The 26,655-nt window shown below is 33.8% G+C and overlaps 1 protein-coding gene across 1 annotated transcript in view; it reads left to right on the top strand.

Annotated features, from left to right (window-relative positions):
* Window positions 1–26,280, top strand: part of LOC131935618 (sodium-coupled neutral amino acid transporter 7-like) — a 29,179-nt gene extending 2,899 nt beyond the window's left edge. The window contains exons 3-14 of the mRNA XM_059292121.1: window positions 322–431; window positions 1,081–1,202; window positions 2,651–2,849; window positions 3,661–3,802; window positions 4,463–4,555; window positions 5,565–5,622; window positions 6,614–6,748; window positions 6,951–7,075; window positions 7,950–8,149; window positions 8,224–8,412; window positions 23,820–23,930; window positions 26,048–26,280. Coding sequence (XP_059148104.1) covers window positions 322–431; window positions 1,081–1,202; window positions 2,651–2,849; window positions 3,661–3,802; window positions 4,463–4,555; window positions 5,565–5,622; window positions 6,614–6,748; window positions 6,951–7,075; window positions 7,950–8,149; window positions 8,224–8,412; window positions 23,820–23,930; window positions 26,048–26,280 — 1,717 coding nt within the window. The remainder of the gene's footprint in view (window positions 1–321; window positions 432–1,080; window positions 1,203–2,650; window positions 2,850–3,660; window positions 3,803–4,462; window positions 4,556–5,564; window positions 5,623–6,613; window positions 6,749–6,950; window positions 7,076–7,949; window positions 8,150–8,223; window positions 8,413–23,819; window positions 23,931–26,047) is intronic.
* Window positions 26,281–26,655: the final 375 nt, after the last annotated feature.

Here is a 26,655-nt window from a genome sequence, read left to right as displayed (position 1 = left end):
TTCCACTAAAATGTATAAAGAAAACATACAGCACATACGTAGTTAACTATATGAAAACGTGCCATTTGAAATACACTATTGTTATCAATCATCACATCATGCATTAATTTTCTTCAAATTGAATTATAATATTTGATGGTTTTTTTTCTCGAACACAATTAAGTGATCCTTTTCAACATATTTTGGCACAATTAGGCAAATATAAACTCTACCGGCATGACTAAGCCAAAGTAGTCATTATTAATTCATAACCGTATCGTTTACTCCTTTGAAAATCCAAATTTAATGGTGATATTACTATTTTAGTTTTAATTATTGCAGGTCAACTATGGGCGTTCAAGTAAACAATGGTAAATGGGAAAGCTCAGTTGATGTGAAAGAAGAGCTAAAGTCAATTGCAGATAGCAGCTCACTTACAAATAAAAATTTAGGTGATGTTTTTTTTTAATTTCTCATAATCGTGCAAAAACTGAAATCATGATTTTCACATATCTCATATCAATCATAATTTTGCAAACTTGTCTGTGTGTGCATGCGTGTGTGTGCGTGTTTGTATGTGCTTGTGTCTGTGAACACGATAACATGAGTACCGTTACAACTATGTTGATAAAATTGCATGCATAAGTATGTGTAGTTCTGTATAAAGTTTTCAGAGGTTTCCAGTAAACATAAATGGAGCTTATTCTACTTTCTTTTTTTTTCAAAAGCCAATTACTTAAGACGAAATTTCAAAATAATTTAAGGATCTTATCATTGTTTTCTATTACATTTTGAGTTATTTCTGGTGAACGGAAATAGTACTGTACGCTATTTCCGATTTAAAAAAACGCATATGTATTTATATAGTGCAAATGTGGCGCACTATTATACACTCATTGAGAATTTAAACATTAACCGAATTAACTCTTTTTAGTGAAGCATAAAATTAATGTTTTAATTTGCTTAAATGCATTTTAGTCTAATTATAAGTCATTATAAAAAAATCCCTAATGCACTAGTAAGTGTTGATATTTCGGACACGTTATTCAAAATCAAAAATAATAATAATTAAAAAAAAAAACAACACAATTTTGCTACCAGGTTCAGGATGGTTCGTCTTGGCATTTCTGCTGTTCAACAGTACAGTAGGAGGTGCACTTTTAAACCTCCCCATCTCCTACCATCATGCTGGCGGGGTGTTCATTGGGATCTTTTTACAACTCGTGAGTTTATCCTAGGTCTAAATTTACGTTCTGTAGGTTGACATAAGTTGTTTTTGGCTTGGCATCAGACATTAAAAACCCCGGCATCAAATATCTTCCCTCTGTGCCACCCTTCTAGTAATTGCACATAGAGCTAATAACACTTGTTATTTCATTTACGGGTCGGCGTGGTCGAGTCGGTAAAGCTCGTGGTTGCTAAACCGAAAAGTCTCGAGTTCGAACTCTCGGGCAGATGAAGCTCGTTAGTTGAGGACAGCCACTCTTCTAGGAGAGACAACTCCAAAATCAAACAACTGCTGCCTTGTAGTTTGTTCTTGGTTGGACAAAGGCTATGGAAGCAAATCCAAAAAGAAAAGCAGGCTGAAATCGGGGTCAATAGCCTCAATGGCGCATAACCAGTTGACACATAATCCTTAATTGTGATGAAAGCGTGGTCGAGTCGGCAAAATTAATTGTTGATAATCCGAAAAAGTCTCGAGTTCAAACCCTCTGGCAGATCCCTTTCAACACTAAAATTAAGAACGAAGAAGAAGAAGTGATTTTAATAGTGTTATAGCGATAGCGAAAGAAATGGTGATAAGCTTAGCAATAGGGATAACGATAAGAATAACAATAGGGTTCGTGAAAGCGACGACGATGTTTAACAAAAGTGTTTTCTGTTTGATGAAATGTTTAAGCTCGACTGTTTAGAAAAAAAATGAAAACAAATATCTGACAGTAATTTTTTTTAAGTCATTATAAAAACAAAAAAACTATTGAAGTGAAGATACTTGTGAGTAAAGAAAATATTGTATGTTATGTAGCAAAATTCTTTTTTAATTTCGCTGGACAAGAGAAACGTTTCTGATTATATTATTACGAGCCGACCCGCGGCATATCATACGCCGCTATTTAGTTGTTGTTTTTTTTCTACTTTTCAGTTATTCATAATTTGTGAATTCGACACTACAAACGCTGCCACTGAAAATATTTCTTTAAAACACTATAAGTAGCTCGTTAAGGACGATACCCCCTCCTCACCCCCCCTCCGTTAAAGTAAACTCCACTTAGTTACCCCCCCCCCCCCACGTTTAAAATCGTTTCAAACTAAATGATCTGCCCCTAGTAGTCTTCACTAAACCCGGCTCTGTTTGTAAACATTTAGAGTGAACCACACCTCATAAGACCATGTAGGGGTGGGGGTGGTAGGGAGCGCGTTTACAGCTTGTTTTCTAGCGTCTCCCAGAAGAGAATTATATATATAGATATAAATATAGAAAATTTAGTCCGCCAGTCCCAATAATACAAAGGCCCACAACTCCCCTCGGAGAAGTAGTCCGAACAAAACACTTCTTATCATTCTTTGAGTCTTTCTCTCAATGTAAAAAAAAAAACAACTGTTTTTAAAGTAATAAATGTATTACAATTGTATCATGGCTAAGTAAAATGACAACACATTGTATCGACAGGTTGTACCTGTGTTTATCCTGCCCTCTCTGTACACCCTCATCCACTGTTCTGATATAAAGGGAAGCAACACCTACCAAGACGTGGTCCTGGCTATATGTGGCCCTAAAGCCCAACTGGCTTGTGCTATTTGTGTACTAATGACAGCATTTTGTACTTGTATATCGTTCCTGGTTATAATCGGTGACATATGGGAGCTTGGTGAGATTTTTTTTCCTTTTTCTAGAATCTGACAAGCTTGACTTGAACTCAATAAATTCAATCATAAAACAAATATTTACAAGACTTGAGTTTCATCTCTAGCTAAATACTGGTTGCAGTAATGAAGCTAATAGTTTATGCTTATGAAACTAAGATTGGTGTAAACTTTTAAAATGTTACTCAAGAATAATATATTCACACACATGGTGTAATTTGTTTTAATTGAAAGTAAAATTATTGAAGGGAAAAAAGGGAAAAAAAGATATATCTATCTATTTTCATTTATCAGAACATTTAGTGCAAGCTGAGTAAATGTCAGCTATAAAGATAAGCATTTTTAAAAATCAGTTACCGGAGAGAATAATTAATTACCTTTTTTATGCACACAAATCAAGCATGGTATAACAATACAGCATGATATTCTTTAAAACGTAACAACTTACATTTTAATCGATTATAATTTACGAGCCGGCCCGCGGCATAACATACGCCGCTATTTAGTTGTTTCTAATTTTCAATAATTCATAATTTGTGAATTCGACAGTACCAACGCTGACACTGAAAATATTTCTTTAAAACACTATAAGTACCTCGTTAAGGACCATAACCCCCCCCCCCCTTCCTTCCCTCCCCCCTCCTCCCCCCCCCCTACGTTTAAAATCGTTGGCTCTGCTTGTAAACATTTAGAGTGAACACAGCTCACTAAAACCATGTAGGGGTGGGGAGGTAGGGAGAGCGTTTGCAGCTTGTTTTCTAACGGCTCGAAGAAGAGAATTATATATATAGATTTTTGTACAATATTTGCTTTCAGTTTTTCTAAATATAGCCCGTGACACTTACTGTACTACAAATCCATTTTACATGACCAGAACCTTTATGATATCAGTCACGTCTATAGCCTTCATACTGCCAATGTGTTTTCCTAAAAGAATTGATTTTTTAAGATATACGAGGTAGGTTAAATTGAGCTTTCAAATTTCTTTGCCCGGTAAAATTTTAGTTTATATTTATTTGACGTAGTTTTTAATTAACTTGATTGTTTTTAATTAAAAAACAGTGTATACAAATAATTGAACCTAGACCTATTTGACTACTGTGTGAAGTAAATAAGTTATATCTTGGTTTGTTGACATAAAACCCTGCAATTATGTACATTATATCAACGGTGTTAGGCATCAGCTGATATAAAAACAAACAGAAGTCAATCCTTAAGTCAAAAAAGGGGTCAGTGTGAAATATTTGCGGAGGCATAGCGAGGGGGGAGGGGCGGGGGACATATGTACCCGGGCGCCGACCTTAGGGGGGCGCCAAAATGAGTTGGAAAACAAATTGAAAGTTTGAGGGGGGTGCAAATCAAAAGTTTGAGGGGGGAGGGGGTTGCAAATCGAAAGTTTGAGGGGGGGGGGGGGCAAATCAAAAGTTCGAGGGGGTGCAAATCGAAAGTTAGTCCCCGGGCGCCGGGAAGGGTTGCTACGCCTCTGAATATTTGCAAAGCTTAATAAATTGATGTTTAAAATAACACAGCGTAACATCATTACCCTTGTAAATTAACAAGTAACCTTATTGAAATTTAAATGAATTCGATGTCAACTTACTATTTTCTTCCAATCTAGTATCATCGGTGTTGTTGGTGTATTTTACATTGTTGGACTTGTCGCCATCAAATATGTCCAGGCTCATGATAACCAAGGAAAGATTGCTATTCGGTAGGATAGAAATTTTTATTGCTATATGATGGCAATTAATTTAATAGAAAAACGTGATTCAATATATCTTTATTTTAGCTTATTAATAGCATACGCTGCTATTTAGTGACAGGTGAAGACTTCCTGAAAGACAGTTGTCCTAATGAGGTGGGTGGGTACACAATATAGAGCATGCCAGGAGAGAGAGGGCGGAGAAGGGAGGAGGGTTAGCGAGTAGGCGTGTGTGTGTGGTGTCCCGCATGGTTGGGCGACGTATATATATATATATATATATATATATATATATATATATATATATATATATATATATATATATATATATATATATATATATATATATATATATATATATATATATATATATATATATATATATATATATATATATATATATATATATATATATATATATATATATATATATATCTGTTCCAATATGTAATACTAACCACTCACTTAGCAAATAGCTCATGGTTGATAAATTCGAACAGTCTCGAGTTCAAACCCACTGGCAGATAAATCTCGATCCCCTTCGACACTAATAATTAAGAACGAAGAAGAAGAAGAAGAAAGACTTAGCAAATAAAAACATTTCGTAAATGTCCAATTCACTCATGCTTTGTTTTGTAGTAATGATAAATCTCATTCCTGTCTGATCAACTGCATATCATTTTAAATTTTATGTGGGATTTGTAACTTAATAAACTTATTATTTATTTTAATTAAAATATATATGAATCATATATTAAAAAACTTCATGCAGTAAACATGTTTTATCGAATAATCGTCTTGTTTTTCAACAGCGATTTCTACTTTTGTTATGGAAATAAGCATCTGTCTGAGTTTAAAATTCACCAACTAAATTCAGTTTTAAAAGCAGTAAATTAGAACATTTTAGAATTTAAAAAAAAATGTGTGTTTCCTGAAGTCCGCGTATTTATTTCCTGGTGGTAAATACAATTTAGAAATGTCAAACTTCCATGCTAGGTCCTGATGTTTTTACTTTCAGTCCACATTCCTGGATGGATGTTATACTTGTTGTTCCAGATATTTGCTTTGCATATCAGGTGAATCTAGTTGCTAGATCGTAGCCAATATATAGTTTTATTTCTAAATGTATATCTAGATTACTGCTAAATATTCCACTGTAAAAAAATTAAAATAAAGCTAATTCGACACGTTTTAAGTGTATTTACATATAAACAACATCCAAGTTTAAATTATGTTCATGTTTCTGTTTATCTATTTTTTACAAACTTTTATTTAACTTGCTGCCTCTGTCGTCAGTAGTCAGTCTAGATGAAACGCCCAAGTGAAATTTCGGGCACTTCTGACATATTTGTTCAATCGTTGGCACGTGGGATCAAGACATTAAGACAATGCAATTTTACATTAAATTTGACTTAATTGAATGCCTAAATAAAATTTTTATGAATTAATTGAAATTGTGTCCAAAGTCTTATCCAACTATTCCGCACTATTATACATGTATTATCACGTTTATCGATGTGCAATGGTTTTTAGTCATACAGCTCTATTGTAAAAAAGTATTACTTTAGAGTACGTAGAAAAAAAAACTTAATAAAAAACGTTTTAATAACAAGCTTTAATATAATAATGCACTAAAAAGTAGAAAATAAATAAATTATACACCACTATTTAAATAACTATAAAGAAAAGCGTGAGTCTCTTCCTAAATATTAGAAAAGGTATTCAATGAATACTAAAGTGACCCACGCTTTTATTTATAGTCATTTCAAATAGTGGTGTATAATTTATTTTCTACTTTTTAGTGTATTGTTACATAAAAACTTCTTACTAAAACGTTTTTTTAATGATTTTTTTGTATTGTTAATTGCATTGTTCTTTGACAGTGATAGACTAGTTTTTACATATATAAATTTAAAATTCATCAGATGAAGTATATTATTTTGCTATATGCGTATTTCTCCTATCCTATTTGTAGTCTTAATTATAATTAATTATTTATACTTGTTTTCTGCACTCTCTACGATATACTATTAAAATAAAAATGTTTCCTTATGTTACTAATTTCAGTGTCAAATCGCCTTAGTTCCAATCTACTCTTGTATGGCCAAGCGTAACATGAGAGAGTTCTCTAAAACAGTAACACTTTCCATGGTATTGTTTGTCGTAACATACACGGTCACTGCGTCTCTGGGATATCTACAGGTTTTGTAATGTTATATGGAAGGTGTTTGTGTTTTTGTTTAACGTTCAACAAATAGACGATTGTTGTTTGTTCAAAATGAAGCTTAAGTCGCGTTTTTTTAAAGCTCTTGAATTTTTAATTAGGTTCTAACTTTACGTATGATATAGTTAAATTATTTTCAAAATACACAGGAAATTTAAACGAAAAATGTAATTTTTCCAGTTTGGTGAAAATGTAACAAATGACATATTGCTGTCATTTAACCCCACGACTGATGTGATGGTGGCTGTTGTTCTTTTTGCGGTCAAAACGTACACAACCTACCCTATAAATTGCTTCTGTGGAAAGTAAGTCACACACGATTAAGATTAAATTATTTAAGTTTATGCAAATTATATGACATATCAGAAAAAAAATTAATTATCTCAATATCACTGCAGTTGATTAAATTAAATGCATACGATTTCTATTTAGATGAAGTATCGTTCCTATTTTTTTTTACCTCAGCATATAAAGGGATAGTATGTATGATCAGCATATTCCTAGCAGTTACTTTCTCCAACGGATGTTGGGTACTTTTTAGAGCTGTATCGACACACGGACGTTAACATTGACAAGTCCGAAACGGATATCCGAATTCGAGACCTTCGGGCTTGCAGACTCTTTTGTTTGACAAACGCCGTCACGTAAATAAATACGGGCCTTGTGAATGAATAAAACTTAAAGCTAAAGAAAAATACAATTAAAAACTATGTTATTGTAAAAGTATATTTAGCAGTGATTACGTCAAAGTAATGTTGTAATCGGTCATAAATCGAGGTACAAAAGTCTTTTAAATTTTTTAATGCTCTTATTTGGTCTATTTAACGTTGCTTAGACTGCATGTACAAGCAATTAAAACACGAAGCGGGAACAGTAGCATCAAAACAATTAAATTCATTTTAAATAATTTCAATGGTATGAATAACTAAACAGATTCATTGCTAAGTACAGTATACACTTTTAAAATATATTTAATCAATACTTCGCATTACTGCTCATTACAGTACACTGCCATTGTTTTCTATATATTATCAGTCGACATATGTTTAAAATCTGGTTCGTTGTTTTAAATATAAATATAAAATCTCACAACGCATTATCTTGTAGTAACAGATATAAAAGAGATATGAGATGTATATTTTAACAGCACAGTCCCAGGTTATCTAAATATATCCACAGGGCAGCGTTTGACACAGTGTGGGGCGTGTTGTGGAAAATGAGCCCAGAAGAAATTTTGTACAGAGAAAAGATGAGACGCGTCATAACGACATTGGTGTGGTTCACCTTGACCTTGATACTGTCAATTTTTATACCAAATATAGGCGTGGTCATGGAGATCCTTGGAGCTTTTGCAGGAGCGTTTATTTTTATATTTCCAGGTAAATGAATCGTATTGTGATACATTCAAAGCTAAGACTTACGTAGCAGTTTATTTGTTTAATTATTTTCCCAGGTCTGTGTTTGTTAAAGACGGTGCAGGAGAGACTAGAATCAGGCGAGAAACAGGCTATACTAGTTCACGTTTTAAGAGGGGTCGCCATAATTTTTATCGCTGTTGGTGTATTTATATTTGGGATCACCTTGTCCAAAGTTATAATGAAAGACGTTAAAGGTGTCAAGCCAGACTCATCCAAATTCATGTGTAGTTAGGTTAAAAAAGATACAGACGCGAATTAATTTTTTTTATCATTAAATGCAGGTATTGTATCAGAAATTGAAAATAGAATAGAACTTAAGCATACTTTAAAAATTAGAATATTATAAGAGAAATAATAAAAAAAAAACAAACATCCAACATATCAACATATAAAACATATAACGAGAAAATAAAAATAACAATAAAAACAAACAGTCTACACGTCGTAACGAATAACACAAAGCAAATACACAACATTAAACACAAAGCACAACACAATACAAGCAAAATGATAACAGAAACACAACACTTTAAAAAAATTAACAACACATCACGTAAAAATACACAACAAACTCTACTAAAAATAAAAGAACACTTTAAAACACGGTATAATAAAACAGGATAAATTGAAATAAAATATCAATAACACCGAAACACAAAATTATATCTAAGTATTTTATATTTTTATTTTTAGAAGTACATGCTATTATGAAGGTACTAAGTCAATTATTTAATTTAGGATTACATTAAATTCATGGTAGTGAATTAGTGGTTTTTACGTTACTACAACATGGGAATTACTTTAAACACAAGCGGGTGTTATTTTATCTATATTTACATTTTCATCATTCTTCAGATGAAATACTGGTATTTCTACAGTGCTACTAAAAAGCATTGTGCACCTTGACTGTACACCTGTTACATTCTAGTTAACCAAACACATTTAAATAGTAAGCCTGTAGAACCCGTAGACGTGAAAATAGAGTTTAAATGACGTGGGCACTGTGTGGATTCAACATGTATGTGCGGTTACATTACAAAAAGTGAAAGAGATAAATAATATATATATATAAATATATATATAAATATATATATATATATTAATATATATATATATATATATATATATATATATATATATATATATATTTATATATATGTATATATTTATATATATATATATATATACACGTATATATATGTATATATATGGGGATATGTATATTTATGTTTTCTTTATCTCTTCAAACTGGTATGGTATTTTTAAAAATTCTTTAGATAGCTTTGTCTTCCACTGCTTCAAGGCTGGTTTTTTTTTTACATTTGATTTGTAGTGTATTTATAGTTAGCTTTACGCAATTGAGTTACTATAGTTAAAAGGTTGTTTAATTAAAGAATTCATTTTCCTGTTTTGAAAAAAACAAACTTGAATGCTAGTTGCACATCTGCAATATGTGGACAGCTAAGTATGGCATACCTCATGACCTGGGGACAGCTATGACAGAACAAATGACATGTGGACAACTATGACAGACCGAGTGACCTATGGACAGCTATGACTGACCGAGTGACCTATGGACAGCTATGACAGACCGATTGACCTGAGAACACTTTCGTATGAACACTTTAACTTTAGTACTGTTTCAGCTAAGTAGACGGAATTTCATATATAAGTATAAGATCTTATACCTGAATTAATTTCAATTGTTGCGTGACATCCCATTAACGAAAGTGGTAATTTATTTTATTTCCAGTTTCTAAAATAGCAATAACTTCGTTACCCTTTCAGTAAGTTGGACGAAATTTTAACATATGTAAAAGATCCAATTCTCTTGATTTACTCAAAGCTTGAGTGAATTCCGGTGAACGGGCGTATTACTTTACTCTTTTTTTTTTTCGTTTCTGAAAAGAAGATCTTTTCTACCGGACCGATTTCTTTAACACTTTCCATGTAGGTCTAGACTCGATGACAATGCATTGTGATATAAAATTTGGCTTAATTAAGTGCTCAATTAACATTTAAAAAAATAAAGAACTAATTATCCATTGTTTATGTTTATTTGTTCATTTATGATTTTTTTTTCTGCGCCATTCTATTTTATTTAAAATTAAATTAAATATACGAGGAAATTTAGGGGAGATCACTTCCGTTTTATTTTATAAGTGATAAAAGCAAAATAGTGGGGTTGCTATGCGAAAAAACATCACTGTATTTTATGTGACCGGGACGTTATCGTCTAACCCAAGGGTCTCCAAACTTTTCATCACGAGGGCCGCACTAACTATCAAATATTAGTTCGGGCGCCAGTTTCTTCCATACATCTCATTGGGGTGTCGGAAACCCTCCCCCATCCAGACCGTCTCCCCCTCCCCCCCAGCTATTGTGTTAAGTTCATGTCTTCATCCACACCTCTAATGAACACACGCAGTTGACAGGTGGAACAGCTATCCAGCGATTCATCAATAGCAAGTGGAAAATATCGAAACTTGCTTGCATTTTTCAATATTTGAGTCACAATGTTTTCACCAATTTCTGCAACAACCAAAGCTACATTTTCAAATAATTTTGAATTTTTTGGCAAAATTCCTCAGCCACATTCAGAAACAAAATATCTCAGCGGGCCGGATGAGAGGACCTCTCGGGCCGCTTTCGGCCCGCGGGCCGTAGTTTGGAGACCCCGGGGCTAATCAATACTTCCTATAAGCTTCGCTAATAATATGTAATATAGAACTCAACATCAGAGACTGAGACAAGTTTAGTTACAACAGTGACATCTCTTGGGTCTAAACTCAACAGTTGACACAGACGTGTAGAATGGAACCAGTTGAAAGCAGTACAGCCGTCTGTGTAACGTTTCTCTAGACATTGGGAGCCACATAGCATAGCGTTGGACACGGTGAGATCAAATAACGACGTCATGTTTAGTCTCTTGTTCTTGTAGTTTTTATAAGTAGTGAACTCTACTGCCTTGGACGAGGCCATCACTTGCAGTTCACAAAAATTGAGACATTCTTCCGTAAATCTGATAAAAGATAAATGCTATCAAAATTTAAATAAAAAAAAAAAATTAATTTCTACTAAGTTCAAAATCCGGAATTCTATTTTGTCGGTTTAGAAATACCATTTATAAGAGAACAGAAAAAAAAACCTGTTATGTGCATTATTAAAGACAACAATAAGCACAATTTTAGCTTCCTTTATTAGATTCAAGTAGAAGGGGGTCACGTTACGAACGTTCTTTTACATTTAAGTTTTTCACAATAGCCTGTGCATAGTCTGGCCGGACAGCTAGTATACACACACACACAAACACACACACACACACACACATATATATATATATATATATATATATATATATATATATATATATATATATATATATATATATTCACATACCTAAATAATCTGACGTAACGGCCTCTAAGTGGTTGGCTACAGTTCCACGTGAATGTCCCTATTGGAACAGCTGCTGTCTGTCGATAACAAATTCTGCCATTATTAGAGAGTAAGTTTGATGTGGGATCATTGTCGAATATCTCAATCTGGAATTCACGTAACCGCATAGCATTATACAAACTGTCGTGCCTTGAAAAAAAGAAAGGAAAACGAATTACAATTAGATATTCTTAAGATATCATAATGTAACGCAATTAATCCGTTTACTTAGAAGCATTGTATGTGATATATTATATTACTTATCTGGATTAGTACATTTAATTAACGTATAAGTAGCTTCTCCTTGGTTTTCTCTTTTACGAGTTAGTTTTAAAATATATATTTTTTTATCTTTCTTTGAACTTTTTTTGTCGCAGGTCAATATCTTCTTCTTCGTTCTTAATTTTAGAGTTGGAAGTGATCCCCTCCAACACAATTAAGGATACGTGTCAACTGGTTATGCACCTTTGAGGCTGTTGACTCCGACTTTTCTTTTTTGGATTTGCTTCCAACGAGTCAATATGTAAATGAACAAAGCGTCGAGAGCCTTATAGTCGCTATCATCTTTTCGAAGACCATTTTGAGATAATATACGCGGGAAACACTTTTGTCTGTTGTCCTTTAGTCGAATCGTTTTTTAAGTTAAACTCTTCACTTATGTAAGAATTGGTTTCGAAATAATGTTTAAATATTATGATAGACCAAATTAGTTATCAGGCGTGGCCAAGCGGTAGAGAGCTAGATTCCTAATCCAAGAGTCTCTAGTTCAAATCAGTGTAACATCTCTGAGTCCGCCCAGCTCTGATGGGTACCTAACTCATGTTAGGGCAACAAAGGCGGCTAGGCATAGTGCTGACCACACTATCCCTTCATATGCCGAGGTCAATGAATCAGATGAACTTTACTTCATCTGCCCCATGTGCCTTGGGCATGAACGGGATTAAGAAGAGAAGAAACGCGAGTCACAGAATCGCAGTAAGTAAGGTAAGAAATCTGTTTAAGCCAGTCCTGACGCTATAGAGATTGTGTTTTTCGAAATTATGTGACTTCAATTAACTTCACTTAGTCGCAGTATGAATACGATAACGCTTATAAAATATGTTTCATTCAGATCGGGGAAGGAAATGAGTTTTAATCTAATTTTAGATTCCTAAAATGGTTTAGTTTTAGTAAATACGCGTCGGCCAAGTTTCCAAGTTAAAAAATAATTTGGTTGTAAAACAGCAAATAATCCTCGGGTCAACTGTGTATCCCCCCCCCCTTCTTGCCAAATAACTTACAAGGTTAGAATTTGTTTCGAATTAATTTTTCACATTTTTCTAGTTAATACAATAAATTAATGGGGAAGCTAACAATGAACATTAAAACATGTCACATAATCTATTTGACCATATAAGAAAATTATCTTCTTGTTTAAAATCAGTTCGTTTTAATCTCGCTTTGGGATATTTGTCCTATTAAAAATGATAATATTGTTAAAACCTAATAGAAATTTAAAAAAAAATATATAATAGATGTAGACGAAAGAAAATGACGCATTACAGCGCGTTAAGTTTTCAAATGACAATCTGCTCGTCTTTGTTTTGAATAGTGTCTTCTGATTTAGATGAGAACTAATTATTGTGCTTTGAAAGACAAAAAAAATTAGTCCGTTTGGATTGTTTATTTTTACATTAGAACACGACAGATATTATTATAATTATTATTAAAATAAAATTTGGTTCACACACTACTTTTGAAGAGACTATTTTTCTTTTTATTACATGTTTAGTTATTTTAAAATTCTATACATATGACACATTGTTCTTATTTCTTTTTTCGGAAAAATAAATACATATTAAAACCGGAAGTATCATTGAGAAGTCGGTAGATTTAATGACAGTTTTAAAACATTAAAAATTTAAAGACTGAGTACCCCCCCCCCCCCTCTACATATACGTACAGCAAGGTAATTCCTCCATTACTTAACTTATTCAATCGTAGATAATATAAAAGAAAATTATACAAAATGTAAAAAAATCCCTAGTAATTAAAGAACCTGAAATATTCCCTCAGAACGGAATAAAATATAACTAAAACATATTGACATGTTAAAAACCTACCTGTTTGTAAGAATGATGGACGTGATGACGTATGTGTCGAAAAGGTCGACCATCCACCAACTGTTGTTTTCGTAGAATGTGTGTGCACACTGGCCACCAGTCAACAGAAGTCTCGTACCTCCGTCATTTCCTTTGCTAGGGACCCAGTCCGGGTACACAGAGGACTGGTAAGCTGGTTTGTAAAGAGCTACGTTGTATAACGTATCCGCTTTCTGCGTAGGCAAGCAGTAATACATCACAAATAGTAAAAGTAAAGCCATCTGGAAGATATAGGCACGTTATGCTCTCAATTGACGATAAATTAAGGTTTGTAAAAGGTTATCTGTAAGTGAAGCAGAAGCAGCCAGAATGTTGTGAACACAACTTAGGGGAAGCGCCGAGAACAGAACACGATGGAGAGGTGTGGTTATGTCTCTATGCTCAACAAGCGATCCACAGCAATGATGATAATGAGAGAATAAAATACATCGAAAAGAATAGCGGAGTTTGTAGCACTAGCTATTGAAAAAAAATTGCTGCATTTTTTTCAACTAGACATATATTTTATATCCCTCGCGGTGCTTTTTATTTAGATAATTATTGATTTCTACATTTCAGTATCGACGTTTTGTAAGCTTAGCATAAAATCGATACATCATGTATTTAATCAAGCATATAACCATTTCTAAACTTTTTATTTACAATGCATGATTAAATTGAATTCGAGTTGATATTTTATTGCTTTGTAGAAATTGTGTACTCACTGACATATTTTACAAATTAAAATAAGGTTATAGTAAAGCAAAAACTAAACGATACAAATACAGAATACTTATGTGGTTACTCATTTCAAGAATATGTTGTACTTTTTACATTAATCTTTCTGTAAACGGTGCGATAGATCACATAATTACATTTAGTTGAATGAAGAAAATGAATGTAATGTTTATAGTATTCAACAATCTGACAAAAATTAAATAAGTTTTAGTTAAGTTCATGGGACAACAAAAAATGTAAATTATTATCCAAAAAAAAAGAAAGTCTCAAGCATGAATAATATACAGACCATGTCTATTCCATAATGACTTAATCAATAACAAGATAACCCTGTTTAACGTGTAATGATAGTTCTGTTATAAGCTGCTATTACTTATTATTTTGTTACTTTTTTCCCTTGATATTGTGGAAGTGACAAGTATGAGTTCACTATGTACTATGTGTCCATCTGACGTGTTTTAACCTGCGTTAGCCGATCTCCTCTTTTGTGAACACACGGACACGCCTTACGGGTGATCCGATGCGTAGCGCAACACATAAGACAAACAATCACAAACGGGTTACAAAACAAAACTGAAGGAAACAAAAACTCGTTAAAAACTACAATAATTTAATAATATCTACACTGTTTATACTAACACAGTCCATTCTAAACATTAAATACACAAACTACGATACAGTGGCTAAATACTAGTATAGACCTAACCTACACTAGCCTTGGAGATCTGGACGAAACTGAGGCAATGATTCACAAACGTTTGCCACACACCTTATGTAATTAGGTATAAACCGGACTGTTACAACTCACAACACGTAGACTGTACAGGGACGAACGGATCAGGGTACCAAGTACAAACAACATTCGGTAAAACTCCATTTTAGCGTATTTTATTCTACCTTTCTTGTTTACTTCCAGTCGAGCGTATTTTATTATAATAACCGAAACACACTAAAACATTAGGAAAACACGATTTATTTATTTGTATTTTATTTTTGTTTTGTTTTAACAAATGAGTAAAATAAAACAAAGAGACTGACTTTGGTTTAGATTTTTGATAATTTACTTTTGTCAAAACTTGAGAAAAATCCAAATTTAGAAATATCTCCCTGGCAAGATACTATAATTACACATTAATGAACGTACAATGACCCCAAAACTGAAGCCAACACGATTTCAAACAGCTATTGCCCGAGCTATGACGTATGCTGATAATTAAAGTCAATGTGAACTCACGGTGAACCTGCGACCGTGTAAGTATTTTTCTCCCGCTAACGACCACACGATATTTAATTGGAACAGTTCTAATGCTTTTTTATATTTTTTTTAACTTTTCTAATTAAAAATTACATTCATAAAAAAAGTAGATCTAGTGTTTTTCTAACGTTTTTGTGTGTTACGGTTGTGTTTATAATAAAATACGCTCAACTGGAGGTGATCGTGAAGCGGGGAATAAAATACGCTAAAATGGCGGTTTACCACAACATTCTCCCCCATTCATCCCCTTTCACTCGTTCACTTACTTACCATTTTGTTAATTTTTATTTTGCTTGATATTACGAAGGTGACAAGTATGAATTCCCTAAGTGCTATGTATCCATCTGATTTGTTTCTACATATGTTAGCTGATCTCCTCATTCAAAACGAAAACGAACTAGATGCAAAAGTATTTTCAAATCTTCTACTCCGTGATTGTTTGTTTCGATTTTAAATAAGCCCCACATTTACTTTGTATTTTATATTGATTGAGTTTTTCAAAACAGTTGTGGTTGAGAGTATTTTTAAAAAAAAAACGAACATTTGAAGAAAAATAAATGTAGCTGTAGTCAACACGTCGACAAGTAAAGTGAGCATATTGTTTGCGCATCAACACGTTTAAGTGAAATAATCCATCGGTGATCCATGTCCATTGTGTTGTTCGACAGACTAGTGGTTGTTCTGGACATTTGACAGAACTGGCAGCCATTGTTCTCTCGTCGCCTGCTGTCTTGCAAACTCTCCAATGCTGATAACGAAAAATCCACTCGGATACAAATAAGACAGAACAGGAAATTCACAAAAAAAGCCTATTTGAATTCTATATATGGGCTTGAGACTATGTGACGTCCCTGAGTCTACCCATCTGACTCATGTTAGGGAAACAAACACGGATTGGCATAGTGCTAACCACATTAACCCTCTATATGTCGAAATCGTTAAAACATTTGATCTCTACTTCAAATGCTCAAGGTGTTTTAGGCATAAACGGGAAAACATGATGCTTCTTTATAGAAGCGAAACAAAAGATTGTATAAATATATGTTATTATATATTTTCAACTCGATAGAACAGTTGTTTTGGAAGATTAACTGTACGCGAAATAAAAAAAAAAGAAAACCCTGTTTTAAAAGCCTTTTCTATTAAATCACTGGTATATTTTCATGAAGCGTTTTCCTTTACAAATATAGGGCTCATTTGCCTAGCGAGACAATGGATTTTTGGGCCCGGAGCTTAAAATAGAGCATGCGCTGAATAAGCAACCTTCTCCATCTGTTTGGTTATCAATAGAAACACAAACATGTGCCAAGATACATCAGAGATATTTGTAATATTTTTTTTTAAATTTAAAAATGTTCATTGTTACGAAAATTTTAAAAATGTGGACTTCCACAATTTCTGTTACGCTACAGATTTGTTTTCGTTTGTTCACTTTGTTTAACTTATTTTTTTTATAAAAAAGTATAATCGATGAAGATATTTTTAACACAGATTTAAACCATAATGTTGAATTTTTTTTTATTTTTTTTGTAAATGATTAAAACCTGAATGATGATCTATCGTCCGCCATCAGTTTCTATATCACATAACGATGTTCAGTTCTTTGTTGAGGAACGGACTGACTGGATTCCTCTTACACTTGTTTACATACGCCAGGAAATCACTCTACACAAAAATAAGCAGGTTTAGAAAGGTCAACATCATAAAATATGGAAATATACTAACATTTTACTAGCTTTTACTTAGTTTAAAATGTCCGTTAACGTGGGTTTGGGGAAAATTCACTTAATTTTGAAACACTTCTAATGCAGCAATGTCAATCCAGAAGAGTTCTTCTTTAACGACAATGATAATATATTTTCTTCTACTCTTATTAGACGGTTAGTCATTAAAAAAAAACATATTCAGTAATGAAAGGAGAGATAACATTATTAATTAATAACGATAGCGTGATCGGCTCGCGGTCGAAGGTGACTGGTTGGTAGATTTCTTGCTTGAAAGCTTTTCATTAGGTCGAATGCAAACTACACTGTAAAATTTTAAGAAATAATTCTTTGAAAAATACTGAATTAAGATTTATAATAGTGGCACAACCTTTTGAAAACACATATTTTCTTATTTTAATATTCATTGATTTTAATTGAAAAATATAATATAAATGTTCATTACAAAAACAAATGTTATTATAAAAATACAGTTAATAATACGTCTGGAATTAAAAAACAGCAGTAAAGTGTTCAAAATAAGTAACATAAAAAAGTGATAAATTAATATTTAGCCCAAATGTTTCATTCATGTAGGGTGAAGGGGAGATGAAGAAACCGACTGATCCCTGTATGCTCAAATGAAAGAGTAAACTAACGAAAATAAATAACTGAATGCGAATTTTCTTAAAATTCATTTCAGATCTAGTAGTATTAATAGTGGTAGACATAATTTGACATAAACATAAATAACAAAATAAATTGCGCACCTTTAAAAAGCAAGTGCGAAATTTAGCACGCTATTTGAACGGTATCTAGATTTAGATCAAGATGCTAAATACGTAAACAAACTAAAACCTAAATAGAATCTACAAAATAGAAATAAGAAGGATTCTAAGTAGATCTATAATTGTATATGTGTTCCCATTCTACACATTAGAACACGGTGATTTTATCGGCTTATTGGTTATTTTTCATTTGATTATAGAATTACAATCACGTCAATTTATAGCACCGATTAATTTTTCCAAAAATGTTAATGCTACGACTTATTGGTTATTATTCATTTGATTATAGATTCTAGTAGTAAAAGTCGCGTCATTGTATAGCATCTATTAAATATTCCAAAAATATTAATGTTATGGTGTGATTATACCTACTTGTTGGTTATTTTCATTTGATTATAGCAATACAATCGAGTAAACTTATAGCATCTATTAATTCTTCCAAAAATGTTAATATTACGGAATAGATGCTATCACCAGCTAACGAGCCTCATCTGCCCCGGTGTTCGAACTCGGGACTATTAGCTTAAGCAACCATGTGCTTTATCGACCAGACCACGCCGATCTCATCTCAATTGGTCAACAATTCTATCGGTCCCTACCCTACCTACTTCAACTACTTGAACAATGGTTATCTATTCTACATTCCGACTTTCTTTATTCTGCATTTGAAATGTTACCTAAACATTCAGCATCACTTCTATGATAACTGTCTAACAGACAAGTGATTGTAATGGTGGGGAAAATATGTCTTATTTTATTTTAAAAATAAACATATGTAACGGCGTGGTCGAACGGTAAAACGCTTGGCTGCTAATCCGAAAGAGTTGTGTTCGGATCCCTGGCTAGAATCGTAGCATGTCCCTGAGTCCACCCAACTCTGACGGGTTAGTTAGCAAAACTATTACTTGACTATAATGTTGACATAACTATTTCTATAAAACGCTTGCGCTTTATGTTACCTGGTATCCTTAAATAACTTACTTACGTAATCCTCGTCACTCCCTGTGGAGTATAGGGCAGCAACAAATCTCCGCCTACCCAGTCTGTCTTAGGCGAGCCACTTTAGTTCATGCCAGGTCTTGCCAGTAGCTTGCACTTCTTCCATTTCTCTCTTCTATGTTCCCAGTGGTCTTCCTCTCTTTCGTTTTCCAGGTTGATTCCATTTTAGTGATATGTTCGGAAGTCTTCTTCTGTTCATACGAAGGACATGACCCAAAATACGGTGTTAAAATGAAGCCGTTACCTTAATCATGCTATATGAACAAAATCCATCATAAAATTTGCACAAACAACATTATTATAATACTAATACACATTGTATATTAACGTGTGTATTTTTCTACATCTACTAATTAAAACGATTATATAGTAAATAACAACTATGTATTAGTTTAAAGTAATTTTTTTTTCAGTTCAATGACATGCCTTTTCTGCAAAGCATCTGGAAATGCATTACGCTGTGTTTGTTGACTGTGGCATTTGAGCAGTATGTAATACGAGCTGACGCGCGCCGTAAGCATACGTAGTTGTTTTATTTTCTACCTTTTTAGTAAATCATCATTTGTGAATTCGACATTATCCTCCCTTACCCCGCCCCCGTAAGATCAGCGACAGTTTACGGACGACAATGAAAATATCAAGCAGAACTTCTTACGTCTCCTTAGTTTCAAATCGTTTAAAAGCTAAATCATCTGCCCCTAATAGCCGTCACTAATTAGACCAGGCTATACGATTGTAAACATTAAGGTTTAACCACAGCTCAACAGAAAGGTGGGTGTGGGGGTGGTAGCGAAATACTCTGTTGCGCATGCCTGAAGAGCGAGACAAGGGGTGGGAGGAGGGTTAGATAGTCGGCTTGCATCGTCTTGCCCTTGAAGAGAATTATATATATATATAGATATGGTAAAAATAATGTCCAATTTCCTAGTGTTATTTACAAATTATATCAATTTAAATCCGTTTTATTTCTACAGATATTCAGTGTGATATTTATATATTTATATAGATAGACTTACAGATCGTAAATTCGGCAATGATTTTTGTTGGTGTCACCCTACTACACCCCCCCCCACCCCCCATTGTGATAGATAAAACCTGGACCCATTTTTTTGGAACAAGACTTATTTACTAATTTTTAATAGGCTACTTGATATTGTATTGTTTCTCAATAGTGAGCAAGGTTCTGTCATGGTATCATCACCCCCCCTCCCAATATTTGTCGTGCTATCTCAATTTTTACTTATATTATTGTCTACCACTAATTCATCGTTAACTGAACATGAAAACGAATTTTTCTTCTGTATATCTTGAATAGTTTAGTGTGAATTTAAAAGATAAAATTTTGTCGGAATAGTACAAATTGGGAACACTTTCTTATTTAGTGGGCAAGTGTTATGTGTTAGGGGGAATTCAATGCGGTTGGAATATTTCAAATACATTAAGTAAAACATCACCGTTAATAAAATGTTAAGTAAATATTTTCGACACACATACACAAACACACCCGAATGCAAATGATTATTCACATAACGACAGAAACGTAGTTTTTAGAGTATCGTGTTTCAATTGATCTATTTTCACCATCCATTATTAAACTTGAGTAATAAACTTGAGTATAGTTTTAAACAACAATAAACGGAGTTTCTCGTTAAACTTTGAATCATGAAATTTCTTGAACAGCCTGTAACGATGATTAACACTAGAAACGTAGTTTTAACAGTATCGCCCCCCCCCCCTGCAACTTTTTTCGTGCCCCGGTATTATCAGAGGCGTAGCGACCCTTCCGGCGCCCGGGGACAAACTTTCGATTTGCAACCCCCCCCCCCCCCCCCCTCAAACTTTCGATTTGCTTTTCCAACCCATTTCTGCGTCCCCCCTACGGACAGCGACCTAGGCAATCGCCTAGTTCGCTTTATAGGTATCGCCGGCCCTGATCGTGTTTCAACTGATCTATTTTCACCATCCATTATTAAACTTAATATAGTTTTAAACATTAAAAAAATTGAGTTTTTCTTGAATCTTCGTATCATGAATGTTGTTGAACAGCCTGTAACAATGGATGGTTTGGAGACAGTTGTGAATACAAGTGCCACTGTGTGTCGCCCAACCTGTGTTCCTCATCCGGCGATTGCATCGATGGCCATTGTTCTGTTGGATGGTTTGGTATCAAGTGCCAATATCGTAAGTAAAAGTACGGAAGTAAAGTGGTTTTTTTTTTTCTGAAAATGTCGGTCCACGGGGCAGGTGAAGTAGAGTTCACCTGTTTCTGTGACCTTGGGATATGAACGGATTGAGTTGTCAGAACAATCCCAAGCTGCATTTTGTTCATGTGAGTCAGGTACCGATTAGAGCTGAGTCGACTAAGATATGCTCTACGGATTTGAACTTGGGATTTGAATTCGAGACTTTCGATTAAGGAAATATGGTAAGATATTTCAATAATTGATTATTGATATGATACTTAATCATAATTCTTAGAACAGACATAAAGGTTTAAAAATTAATAAACTTTTAAACCTTTAGAAACGCTCTTCTGGGTTTGCGTGGTCGAGCCGGTAAAGCCGTTCAAACCCCAGTAGATCTAATTTACAACACACCACGCCCTCCAACACTCCACACATTTTTTGCCTAAAATTTTGCCAAGATTTTAGCCTCGGCGAATGCAGAGCCTACGTGATACTTTCTCCATATGTCCAAGTAAATTTCCAAGATCCATCTAAAAAATTAGTCAGATGGATATATATATATATATATATATATATATATATATATATATATATATATATATATATATATATATATATATATATATATATATATATATATATATATATATATATATATATATATGAAAAACAGAGTGAAAGAGGGAGAGAAAATAAATTTAACGAGCCGGCCCGCGGTATAACATACGCCGCTTATTAGTTGTTTTTTCTACTTTTCAGTAATTCATAATTTGTGAATTCGACAGTACCAACGCTGCCACTGAAAATATTTCTTTAAAACTGTATAAGTAGCTCGTTAAGGACCATAACCCCCCCCCCCCCTTCCTTCCCCCCCCCCCCCCTACGTTTAAAATCGTCTGATCTGCTTGTAAACATCTAGAGTGAACACAGCTCACTAAAACCATGTAGGGGTGGGGAGGTAGGGAGCGCGTTTGCAGCTTGTTTTCTAGCGGCTCCCAGAAGAGAATTATATATATAGATTAAATTTTTATAGTGGATTTAGTTCAAGAAGCCAGTTCATTGGAGCCAAACCGCTCGCAACTTACAGAAGGAAATATAGTCAGATGCACAATTTTGGAGCAAATTAAGGTGACCTGGGGCAAACATCAAGACTTGGATTGGATTAGAATACTGCTTGAGAACAAAAGTAAGCCACCATATATATATTATATATTTATATACATATGACGAAGTAGAACACAAATTCGTGATCAACCAGTTGTCGTGGGCGTCGCGGGGCACTATCAGCTATACTACCGCAAGGGGCGTCAGGAATGATATAATAATTTAATATCGAATGCCAATGTGTTCCAATTTCGGTTCTTCTTTAAAATTAATGTAGATAACATAGTACTTACAAAGGGGTCCAGGGTGCTGCAGGACACCTGATTACAGAGGTGTAGGCTCAACACCTGGTTTTTCGTTTGTGTTTGCGTTTGTGTTTGGGTTGGTTGTGTTTAGGGTTAATTCGAATATTTTTATAATTCATAAAACCACTAGTCATGTTCATTTAAAAAATAGGTTTTTCACAGAGGCATATATATATATATATATATATATATATATATATATATATATATATATATATATATATATATATATACAGTGTATACAAGCCTATTTTCAGCTCAACAAACGTACACATAAACGTACACTTACACTAGAACCTTCAGACAATCGATGAACGATGGATTGAATGGATGGACGAACAGATGGACAAAAGGAAGGATGGAGAGATAATTTTTTATATATAATGTACTATAATTTCAGAGTTTGAAAGTTTTACTTTAGTGTTTAACAGCGACAATGGTATCGTTGACTCAACCTACCAATTCCACAACGCTTCTGATGAGAGAACAGTCGACATCCATTTCAAATTGACCAACTTGTCGAATAGTATTGAGATTAGCCTGGATGAAGAACGATCTGTTTGTGCGGTTTTTGTTAGCGGGGGTATGCTGTAGTCTAAAATAAAGGGTCGTCCATAAATGACGTCACACTCGTAGGGGTGGGATGGGGGATTTTGTGACAGTGTGTGATGAGGGGAGGTGGGTGTGTTCAGATGGTGTGACGTCACACTTTTGCATTATAACAAGCAATGTGAGAAATGAGTTATAGCCCTTGTTTTGCGTTTTAGAAAACTATTTTGATAACAAATTTTGAGATGTGTTGTAGAATTAGATGTGACATGATATTAAGGGGGGGGGGGAGTATTGCTTTTTGTGACGATGTGTGATGAACGAGAGGGAGGAGGTAAAAATCGTCAAAAAAGCGAGACATCATTTCTGGATGACCCCTAAGCTCAAAGTTTTATTTTCAAATCAAATTTTTCCTACGGTGTAATTTTGTATAACGAATTTCATAGGTCGCAATATAGCTTTGAAACAGGAAACGCAACATGCTAGCACAATGCGGAATTATGAGTCTGATAAGGCCGTTGATGGCAATAGAAACGCTGACATGATGCAAGGCTCATGTACTCATACACTGAGACATAACGCATCGTATTGGAACATTCGTTTTAAAAGGAGAGTTTCTATTCAAAGATTCATTATAGTCAACAGAGGTAAAAACATTTTATTAATCGTAGACCTTTTATCTTGCTAGATTTTTCTGAAATTTTAATGAGGAAGGTAATTTATTTGCATATGTTGTTAAAATTATTCTTATTTTATTCAGTATTTCGACTTTATCAACTTGTGTTTTATTGTAGGCTAATTAATGTATGAAAGTTTGTATCACCAGTGTATATATATATATATATATATATATATATATATATATATATATATATATATATAATGTGTGTGTGTTAATAAATGAAAGACAGTTAGTACACACAAATGCTATTCAAAATACGCAGGTATCCTAAGATAGGAAATAACATGCCAAATCATGGGAAATTCAGCACAAGAATTTATACACGTTTACTATTTGTCGAATTACCCCTAACAACAACCAACCAAAACCAAGAAAAACAAAACGCAAACATAACACAAACGCAAACACAAACCCAAACCCAACCAGAGACGCAAACACAAACAAACAGAAAACACAAACGTAAAGTAAAAGCAAACAAGAAAAACACAAATCCAAACATAAACACAAACCAAACCACAAACGCAAACCCAAATAAAAACAACAACACAAACGCGCACAAAAAAGCAAACACAAATACAAATAGAAACATAAACGCAAAAACTTACACAAAGAAAACACAAACGCAACCACAAAAGCAAACGAAAACAAACCCAACCACAAACTCAAACCCAAACACAAACACAAAAAAAAACACAGACGCAAAACAAAACGCAAACAAAAATTCAAAATAATGCAAATAAAAGCAAGCATAAACACAAACTTAAATGCAAACATAAGCGCAACGGGCTTACAGTCTAGACCGTGGCGCAAAATTGCACCATGCTGGGGCGCCTACGGAACCGCCAGATTCAACTTAGCAAACGACTATAATACCCCAACTTATTCATAGTCTTTTGCACTCACTTAAACAAACGTAGGCGCCATAACTAACACGGCGAGGCCCGTGGTGTCGAATAGCACCCTGTCTGGGAACCGGAGGATGCCCAGATTTGATTCATTTAAGGACTATAGTAACCTTTAATATCCATAGCCATGGAAACGGCGGCCATCTTGAAAAAAACATCATTTTCTGGAGTTCTAAAATTTCATAAACTAACATAAATATCGGCTATATAACCATTGATCCTTCTTGTACTAACGCTAATAGAGTCAGCTGGCTGGTTTTTGTAACAGAAATCACTCTAGAAATATTTTTTTTAATTTTCAATATTTGGTGTGACGAAATTCCAATGAAAATAATGCTAAATTCAATGGAATTTCACCACACAATTTTTTTGAAAATTTAAAAAAAAATATTTCTGGCTGTTTTTTGGTTACAAAAATTAGCCAGCTGACTTTATTGGTGTTAGTACAATAAAGATCAATGATTATATGGGCGGTTTATATGTTACTTTAGGAAATTTTAGAACTCCACAAAGGTAGTTTTTTCCAAGATGGCCGCCGTTTCCATGGCAACCATATTTTCAGAAGAGTCCCTGGTACATACAAATATTTGTCCTTAAATGCCCTAACTTATACATACACAAATAAATGATAAAGGCTTTTTACTTAAAAAGTATTTTTCCTCGTTTTTTTCGGGAGCCTATCCCCTTAATCAATCCACGCTAATGAGTGTTATTATAACTTTATTATTCCTCTGCACCCACGTTTATGTTTTCCCTTTCCGTCTGGACTGGATTTACAAAAAGGACTTTGCGTTAGTTCGAGATTTAGAACAGCAATTCATTTGCGGGTAAAAGGCTATTGATGGTAGGGCGTACATTGAGACATTTGTTTGTGTTGCGTTTGTGCAGTACTAACCATTCACGAGCTGAAAACCGGGTCGTTTAGTAGATTACTAAAATTGATAAGAGACGTAGGTCTCTAAAATTGTTGTGATTTTTTTCTCTGCCATTTGTAAGTATTTTATAATGAAAATATATGCCTTATAATTTGACGAAAGTTTATTTAATTTAAATGGAACATGAATCATGAAAATACTATTCCTTTAAGATGCTGAACGACAACGTTTGAAGGGCTTTCTTCTCGAGGCTTTCAGTTCAGATCAAAGATTGCCTGTTTACCATTTTAACGACCAAAGTGGAGAAAACAATGTTCCCATTTATGACTGGACAACAAGGAGTTTTACGGCCGATAACTTGACCATTACTTCAGGCATATCCGATGGTTCTTTGACACTATGTGAAGTGGAGATTTATGGAGGTATTATTGTCTTGTTGACTTGATGTATGGTAGTAAAATACGATTATTGTGTTGAGATTAAGCCTACATAAATTAAGTTTTGTAAATATATTCTAAAGCATTGAGCTCGTATTATGTACATTATTATTAGAATTTTTAGATTGCTTTTTAGACCGTTTATATACATTGAAAACAATGCGCGTCGCGACACACCAGCAAGATACAAGAATAATATATTTTGAAAAGTTAAGATAATTTAATAATTATATTTTACTTCTCGTTATTACAAGCTTTTATTTAACTCACTTCCTCTGTCTGTCGTAAGTCGTCAGTCTAGACGGAAACGCAGGAGTGAAAATTCGGACAGTTCTACTTGACCGATACGATTCACAGTTGGCACGTGGGTCAAGACATGAAGA

Source organism: Physella acuta, unplaced genomic scaffold, assembly GCF_028476545.2.
Source record: "Physella acuta isolate Inbredline_101_S28 unplaced genomic scaffold, ASM2847654v3 ptg000150l, whole genome shotgun sequence".
NCBI lineage: Eukaryota > Metazoa > Mollusca > Gastropoda > Physidae > Physella > Physella acuta.
This window is presented reverse-complemented; position numbering and strand designations above follow the sequence as displayed.